The sequence below is a fragment of the Haliaeetus leucocephalus genome, unplaced genomic scaffold (genome assembly GCF_000737465.1).
Source record: "Haliaeetus leucocephalus isolate CR32 unplaced genomic scaffold, Haliaeetus_leucocephalus-4.0 Scaffold177, whole genome shotgun sequence".
NCBI lineage: Eukaryota > Metazoa > Chordata > Aves > Accipitriformes > Accipitridae > Haliaeetus > Haliaeetus leucocephalus.
Genome location: NW_010972613.1, coordinates 173610 through 181275, shown reverse-complemented (window position 1 = coordinate 181275; position 7666 = coordinate 173610). Strand labels below are relative to the sequence as shown.

General features: G+C 63.9%; 4 protein-coding genes across 4 annotated transcripts in view; 2 read left to right on the top strand and 2 right to left on the bottom strand.

Moving 5' to 3' along the window:
• CPSF7 (cleavage and polyadenylation specific factor 7, 59kDa) overlaps window positions 1-7666 on the top strand; it is a 23114-nt gene that overhangs the window by 8212 nt on the left and 7236 nt on the right. Inside the window, exons 6-11 of the mRNA XM_010564361.1 lie at window positions 2-85; window positions 184-302; window positions 412-580; window positions 722-895; window positions 1037-2073; window positions 4912-4914. Coding sequence (XP_010562663.1) covers window positions 2-85; window positions 184-302; window positions 412-580; window positions 722-890 — 541 coding nt within the window. The 3' untranslated portion in view covers window positions 891-895; window positions 1037-2073; window positions 4912-4914. The remainder of the gene's footprint in view (window position 1; window positions 86-183; window positions 303-411; window positions 581-721; window positions 896-1036; window positions 2074-4911; window positions 4915-7666) is intronic.
• Window positions 3221-4254, bottom strand: TMEM216 (transmembrane protein 216). The gene is made up of 4 exons (XM_010564360.1): window positions 4242-4254; window positions 3940-4041; window positions 3738-3830; window positions 3221-3549 (listed from the first exon to the last, which is right to left on the bottom strand). The coding sequence occupies exons 1-4, from the start codon at window positions 4252-4254 to the stop codon at window positions 3221-3223; spliced, it is 537 nt and encodes a 178-aa protein (XP_010562662.1).
• TMEM138 (transmembrane protein 138) overlaps window positions 4743-7666 on the bottom strand; it is a 3071-nt gene continuing 147 nt past the window's right edge. Inside the window, exons 2-5 of the mRNA XM_010564258.1 lie at window positions 6448-6683; window positions 6197-6368; window positions 5161-5236; window positions 4743-5056 (exon numbers count right to left, since the gene is read on the bottom strand). Of these exons, the coding sequence (XP_010562560.1) occupies window positions 4944-5056; window positions 5161-5236; window positions 6197-6368; window positions 6448-6575 (489 nt within the window). The 5' untranslated portion in view covers window positions 6576-6683 and the 3' untranslated portion in view covers window positions 4743-4943. The remainder of the gene's footprint in view (window positions 5057-5160; window positions 5237-6196; window positions 6369-6447; window positions 6684-7666) is intronic.
• The window catches only part of LOC104829802 (cytochrome b ascorbate-dependent protein 3), a 3828-nt gene continuing 3445 nt past the window's right edge, over window positions 7284-7666 (top strand). The window contains exon 1 of the mRNA XM_010564260.1: window positions 7284-7357. The gene's annotated coding sequence lies outside the window, so the exon portion shown is untranslated. The remainder of the gene's footprint in view (window positions 7358-7666) is intronic.

Sequence of the window (7666 nt, the reverse complement as noted above, 5' to 3'; positions counted from 1 at the left end):
CTGCCTTCTTCCCCCCACCCAACGCAGCCCTGGGTCCTCCGCCGGACACCTACGGCAAGGCCATGGCCCCCTACAACCACAGCAGGTGAGAAGGGGCGGAGTGGGGGGGGGGCTGCGTGCCCCTTGGTACCAAATTGGGGATGGGCGCGGCTATGCTGACCCCCACATGTGCCTCCTGTGCAGCCGGGAGCTCGGCCCACCACCTCCCCCTGTGAGCGAAGTGGAGTTTGAGGAGATCATGAACAGGAACCGGGCGATCTCCAGCAGCGCCATTTCCAAGGCAGTGTCCGGCGCCAGCGCAGGTAAAGGTGACCGCGTCCCCGTGCCCCCCAGGTGCCCATGTCGTCGCCCCCCCCCCCATGCCATCCCGTGGCAAGTCCGCATCCCTCGAGCCTTGCTCCGCTTCCCCAGGCGATTACAGCGACGCCATCGAGACCCTCCTCACGGCCATCGCCGTCATCAAGCAGTCCCGCGTCGCCAATGACGAGCGGTGCCGCGTCCTCCTCTCGTCCCTCAAAGACTGTCTGCACGGCATCGAAGCCAAGTCCTACAGCACGGGCGCCAGCAGCAGCTCCTCCAGGTACTGACGGCTCTGGGGGTCAGAGCTGCATGGGGGTGGCTTTGTTGCACCCCGTCTTGGGGTTTTGCTCGCTGTCTCTGTCCCCAGCCCAGTGAGATCCTCTCCGGAGGTAACCGAAAGCTTTTTCTTCTTTTTTCTCAGGAAAAGACACCGATCTCGGGAGCGCTCTCCCAGCCGGTCTCGCGAAAGCAGCCGGCGGCACCGGGACCTGCTCCACAGCGAGGATCGGCACGAGGACTATTTCCAGGAGCGGAACCGGGAGCACGACCGACATCGGGACAGGGACAGAGAGAGGGACCGGCACCACTGAGACAGGTGAGCCGGTGCCAGGGCGCTGCCGCACGTGCTGCGCCATCGGTGTGGGGTCTCAGGGGTCCCCCTCGAGGAGTGAGGGCTGAGGTGGTGGGAAGGGTCCTCGGCGCTTATCTGACCACTCCTCTCGTCTCTCCCCCACAGGAGTTTGGCAGTAAGTGGTTTTTAATGGACTCGTATCTCCTCACCTCGATCAGGACTACGTGACGAGGCCGCTCCACCCCCCCGCCCCTTCCCCGCCACCCCCAGCTCTCTCCGGGCGCCCGAGGAAAACCGTGCCGTGCTCCGGCGGGACTCCCACCGACACCTCGTGGCCTTGGGGCCTGAGCCTTTGCCCGCACTCACCGCTACTGCTGCTTCCCCGGGGAGAGACGGGGAGCCGGGGAACGCCTGCGCCTGGGCCACCCTGCTCCACTCCGTGGACTCTCGGACCCAAAGAGAAATGGTGCTTTTTTTTTTCCATGGAGGGAGGTTTGTGAGCCCTTTCCTCTCCGGGGGTGGCTGGAGGGGATGGAGCCCTCCCTGTGGGCGTGAAGCGCGGGGGCTTGGAGGCGCACGGCTCCCGACCCCGTGCCCAGGTTCGCTGGTATGGGGTCTTCTGCCACGTATCATCCTCTCACCTCGTCTGGGGACACTCCTGTCCCCATCACCCCAGCAGTCCCAGCACAGGCCCCCCCATCCTGCAGGACACTGTGCCACGCTCCTCCTTTTCCCCCCTCTGATGGAGGGGAAGCGCAGCCCATCCCCTCCGCGGGCCTGCTTTTTCCCCTTCGCCCTCTCCGCTCTGTCTGGGAGCGACGTGCTGAGGAAGCGGGGGGCTAGAGCTGGGCCAGGGGTCGCCCCCTCTCTCTGCCCCGATGTTCCCCACCGGCTCGCCGCAGCGGCATTGCCATCCCAAACAGCAGCTCCGGCTGCCGAGCGCCGGCAGGGTCCTGCATGGAGCCGGCCTCTCCTGCAGCACCTTCCTTGTTTTAGAGGAAGCGGAGGAGGCGGGGCGGGGCGGGGCAGGGCAGGCTGCCACCCCCCCTGCCTTGGGGACTACCTGTCCCCCGCTTGTGCTGGGGGCTCTTCCAGCTGTGTCCCTACGTCCCCCGGCTACCCTTTCCTAACAGGCGGCATGGTGGTTCCGCGTGTGGTAGCAGCTCGGCTGTGTCGCACAGGCCGGGACGGGGGTGGTGGGTGTCCCTGTGCACTGCACGGAGCAGTGGGCAGCCAGGTGGGAGCCCCCCCACCCCAGCCCTGTGCTTCTCTGGGCTGCGAGGCCCCACACGCATCCCTCCAGCAGGAGAGGGAGAGCCCAGGAGGCTTGGGGTGAGCTGAGGAGACACAACGTGACTTCTAGGGTGGGTGCCAGTCCCCAGGGCTGCTGGCCAGGCAGTGTCACCCTCTGAACTGTTGCTGGACAGGAGAAGCCCAGCTCTGGAGGTCTTTTTAGGTTGAAATGACACACAAACAAAAAAAACCAATCCATCTTGTAAAGTACCATGAGGTGCCGGCTTAGCGGGTGAGTGCCGGGGGGAGCGCTTGGTGGGAGAGTTCTGTTTTTTTACTTAATGACACAAATTTTTAGTTTCTTTCCAAATATAGTGGGGAAAAGTGCAGAGCAAACCCCTATTAACCACCCAGCGAGGCGCTGCCCCTCCTGCTCGCAGTGACTAGATTTGTTTGTCTTTCTGATAGGTTGGAAATTGTGTAATAAACTTGATGACATTGTCGATCTTTTATATGGCGCTGTAGGGCTTTTCTGTCGTGTTTCCTCCCTATGATGAGTGGGGTGGGAGCATTTTAGTGCCACTATGTGGGAGGGAAGAGCAGCACTTGGGGACTATTTAGTGCCTCTGTGCCCACCATCCCTGACCCTCACTGTCCTCCCGTGCTTCTGAGGGGCTTCTGTGCCCCCCAGGCCGGCTCAGGGCAGCGCTGTGGGGCAGCGGTGCAGTGCTGGAAGCTCCTGAGCACTTCATGCCCAGCCCACTGCCCTGGGGAAAGCCACATGCCCAGGCACCAGGTAAAAATAAATATTTATTGGAAAATAGTGAATTTTTCTGAGAAGGCAATAGAAAAAAAAGTTCTCCGTACCTCAAACTGACCTGTGCATCACAAGTCCTGGGGGCCGCCTCCCAGGTGGCAGTGGGTCGGGTGCTGCCCGGCAGGTCGCTCGCGCATGCTGCCGGGCGAAGCGGAGTGCAGGCAGGGTGAAGACTTCTCCTGCCCGGGACTGACGTGGGCTTGGCCTGGGAGATGGAGCCGGCACCGGGGCTGCTGGCTCCCCGCCACCTCGCGTACCTGTGCCGCTCTGTGCCTGGTCCTTTGGCGTGGCATGGGGCCTCAGTATGAATCCACGCTGCCAAGAAGGGAAGAGGGGGACATGTCAGCGCCAAACCAACCAGGTGCCGGCTTCTGCCGCGTCCCGGCGTTACCCAGCTCCCTGCATGACGTGGCCTGGCTGCGGTACCTGGAGAAGGAGACCAGCGCGAGGACACCCAGCAGCAGCTCCACGGCGTAGAAGAGCAGGAGGATGGCATTGAGGATGGCTTCCAGGCGCAGGGCGTAGGTCTGCAGCAGCAGGTAATAGGCCGCCATCACGGCCGCTGGGACGGTCAGGGCCAGGCTGATGGAGAGTGGCACCTTCCGCTGGCACAGGTTCCCCTTGGATCCTGGGGGGAACACGGTTAGGGGGGTGTCTCCCACAGGGCCCCCCAGGACTCTGCGGTGGTGGTGGGGACGTGGTAAATGGCACCACGGCGGTCCCAGCTCTGCCCCAGCAGTTCCTGGGGTGGGGGGTGGCAGCTCTGGAGCCCGATGTCACCCCGGGGACACCACCCCCTCTGTCCCCAGCACTTACCGAAGAAGATGCGAGTGGCCTCAGTGCCGAGGTAGAGGAAGAGCAGCACCACGTCCAGCGCTAGGTTGGTGAAGGGGTACGGCAGCAGCAGCACTGCGGGGTACAGCCACCGCTGCCCTCAGGGCCTGCACCGACAGCCCACCCTGGGCCTCAGGGCGGGGGGGGCTGCTGCCCTGGGGGGGCGGGGTTGCAGGGGACTCACCCTTGTACACGAAGATGAAAGCCTCCAGGAGGAAGTAGGTAGCGCTGTACCACCCGTTGAGGAAAAGCAGGACCTGCAGTGGAGCCGAGGAGCGCTGGCGGCCTGAGGGCACAAGGCGGCCGTAGGCGGGGGCGGCACGGACCGGGCCCCAACCCCGCTCCCCGCCTGGCTGAACCCCGCTCCCGGTCCGTTCCAGGCCCCTCCGCGCCTTGGCCAGCTCCCAGTCCCATCCCTACGCCCCGCTGTCCCCCCCCCGCCCTTCCCGGTCCTGGCCCCGCTGCCCGTCGCGGCCCCTCACTCACTCCTGGGCGCCATCTTCCATCTCCATGGGAACGGCCGCCGCCGCCCTCGCTCCCGGGAGCGCTGGGCGGGAAGGCGCCCGGCCGCTCTCTCCGCCCTCTCTATGGTTCAGGAGGACTGGGCAGCTGAGCTGCGGGTTCAAATCCCGCACCCGGCCAGACGGGCGGGTGGGAACCGGGACCCCCAGCTGGGGCGGGTAGGGATCACCGGCTGCCCTCCGGTTCTGCCTCCGTTCCTACGTTGGGCCGAGCATCCCACTCTACAAGGTGGGAACAGCCTTGTTCTGTGGCTGCAAACACAGCGCTGAGCTGGCCAGGGCCAGCACAAGGCACAGGTAAGGCTGCTGGGATGGCAGCTGCTGCCACTGGAAGGAAGGGAAAAGCCGGGGGGGGGGGGCCCGGGGTGCGCAGACACCAGGCAGCTTCTGGAAAAGGCAGCCGATTTATTTCTTTATTGTTTACAAAAACACTCAAGTCCCAACAGGAGCTGTGGCGCCAGAACGCACCAGGAGCCTCGCACCAACCCCCAGCATCTGCGTGAGCTGTGCCGGCGCCAGCAGAAGAGCTGGTCCCCGGGAAGAAGAGGAGGAAGGTGGCTGAGCCGAAACTGTCCCCAATGGGGCCCGCAAATTGCAGAGAGATGGCGGGGGCTGCCAGGAAGTCGAAGGGAAAGACAGTGGGTCGTCCAGAGCCCAAGGGAAACCATCAGCCACGGAACTGTGCAAACTCCTTGCGCAGCCAGAGCGAGTCCTGGTAGAAGAGGGGGTCACCCAGGTGCACCGCCGTCCTCTTGTAGAAGTAACAGTAGAGCACAGCCGCTGCGGGAGGGAGGGGGGGTGAGGGAGGACCCCCAACTTTGCCCCCACAGGCTCCCTGAAAGAGGCAGGACCCCACCAGGGACCCTGCGACCACGAGCCCTTACCCAACCGCTGGAAAACAAAAAGGGTCTGCAGGCCTTCAGTCCACACGAAGTGGCCGGAGTCCCGCCACCGCAGGTTCTGAGACAGACAGACAGACAGGAGCCAAGAAAAACCCCCGCGTTAGTTTTGGGGGCAGCAACCTGTGCCTCCAGCTCCCTCAGCCCGGTGTGCTGCTGGTCACAGGCCAGGGGAGACGCTGCCGGCTGCGGGGGGCAGCTCCCCCACCCCAAAGGTTAAGCAGCTCAGGGGATTTAGCCAGCGAGCCGGGACCTATTCTAGCTTCAGACTTCAGATCTCTGCAAATCCCCATCAATCCCCTGCCCGGATGGCGTGGGCAGCACCGGGGCGGCTGCCCGCTTGGGCACCCTGGTGCGGGGCAGCCCCCGGCCCAGCTTGAAGCGTTTCCCCTGCCCCAGGGTCAGCGAGGTAGGGATGGACCCTCACTCAGAGGCTGGAGAAGTGGGGGATGAGAGCCCGATGGAGGAGGGTGCCCAGGGGCTGGGCAGGGTGTGTGGGCTGCTCCTTTGGGGGTTGGGGCAGGGGACAGGAGGGAGTTTAGTCAGGGAAGAGAAGGGGAAGATGCTGCCAGGACCACTCGGTGCTTGCTTGCTGCCAGCAGGGAGGGGGCCGCCCCAAGGCGCTGAGCCCTGGCGTTTGCTGAGGATTAATCCCAGGTAAACCGGGAGGTGCTGTCACAGACTTCAGCGGGGATTACCCCATGAGTGGCTTCTGTGCCAGCACAGAGCTGGAGCTGCTGGGCTTCCCCTGTGGAAAGAGGATTTTCCAGCAGGTTACAGCCCTTAGGGAAGGGGCCGTGATGGGGCAGCTCACTTCCAGCCTGATGCCTTCCGGGCGGGAGGTCACGCAGGGAATCACAGGGGGACACCAAACTGTCCCTGCGGTGGTAGATCGTGGCCTTTCTCTCATGAGAGAGGGACTGAAGGGCGCAGGGGGTTGTGGCCAGGAAAGCAAGCCGACCACCGCCTGTGCTGCCTGCCCTCAAGAGAAGCCAGCAGCCCCGAGCTCGCCCCAGCCTACCATAACCCAGATGTGGAAGGAGATGCTGAGTGCCAGGTAGGCCCCTGACAGCAGGATGGTCCCCTTGAACTTGTGGAAGAGGAGGTTGACCAGCCCAGCCTGGAAGACGAAGGTGTTGAAGAACATGAGGAAGATGATGATGATGTTGAAGAGAATAGCAATGTCCTGGATGCTGCAGGAGGAGAGAGATGTGGTGAGATCCCAGCTCTCCTGCCCCACCGCGCTACCCGCTATGTCTGCCTGGCGCTCACATGAAGAGGACGAGCTGGACGGCGGGGGCCGTGCGGAGCAGCTCCGAGAAGGAGTTGACAAAGAGGTCATAGAAAAGCAGGAGGAACTGCAGGAACAGGACCAGGCTGTAGTTGCTGGTCTGAAGCATCTTCCTTCCCTGGGGCTTGGAGCTCTCAGCCCCGGCATCCCCAGCGGCAGAGCCAGCTCATGGTCTGGAGCTGAGGGACTCAGCGTCGCCTCTCCCTACGACCGAGACCTGGAGGGGGAGCAGAAGTTTCGTTTGGGAGGGTGGGATGCACCCCCTGCACCTCGCAAACCTCCTCTGGAAACCCAAAGCAGGGTCAAACCAACAGCAGCTCCTGCCAGTTTCTAGCATGCCGACACAGAGCCGTGCTCTGTCCCTGGTCTGTAGGCTGGGCTCTCGCAAATAAGCTGTCTCCCTTCTCTTCTCACCACGCAGCGGGCTTGGGTTCAGTCTCACTCTCCCACCCTCCAGCCTCACAGCCACCTCAATCTCAGGAAACAGATGCAAAGAAATTCAGGGACAAGGGAGATGTGCGATTCTCAGGGAGCAGTGTCCAGGCAGGTTATTCGCACCTCTCACGCTGGACAAACCCTAAAGCTGCTGACGGCTCCGTGGGCAGTGCTGAGCAGGCCACGCTACGGGGGCAGGTTTGGGCATGCTGTGTCCCAGCATCGCTCTCCTTCGCCCCACCCCAGGAACATGCACCCTGCCTGGGGCAGCTGGTCAGAGAGTGGACGAGGACACAGGGAGGGGACGAGGACACAGGGAGGGAACAGAGCTGTCTGGGGACAAGTGAGGAGGCACAGCTCTCCTGCCCACTTCTCCGACAGCAGACCTGGGACCCGCACTGCCTGGGGACAGCAGCAGGGCAGCACCGGGGAAGGAGGGACGTGACACAGAGGGAGGTAAGGCGGTGCTCGGAGGGACTGGGGGGGTCCAGGAGAACGGGGAGGGTCCCCCGTGTCCTGGCGGTAGAGTTCTGCTCTGAGGCCCTTTCTTCTCTGAAAGGGAGCCACAGGGCTGGATGTGACGGGGGAAGGAGGCAGCTCCCCCCCCACCCCCCGTCACACAGCCACCACGCAGCCACCCTCTCCCTGCGTGGTCCCCGGGTCCCCTCTTATCCCCCCATCCATTCCCCCCGACCCCAGTCCCGAAGGAGGCCGCAGCACCACCGGGGTCCCCCCCACCCCACCCCAGCAGCCGCCCCCGGGGGC

Excerpts from the sequence above, each read along its gene's own strand:
- TMEM216 (XM_010564360.1), bottom strand. Across the intron at positions 3,831-3,939 it reads TTTCATCTTCGTGTACAAGG|TGCTGCTGCTGCCGTACCCC; the intron begins GTGAGTCCCCTG and ends TGTACCCCGCAG. Across the intron at positions 3,550-3,737 it reads GGCCACTCGCATCTTCTTCG|GATCCAAGGGGAACCTGTGC; the intron begins GTAAGTGCTGGG and ends TGTTCCCCCCAG.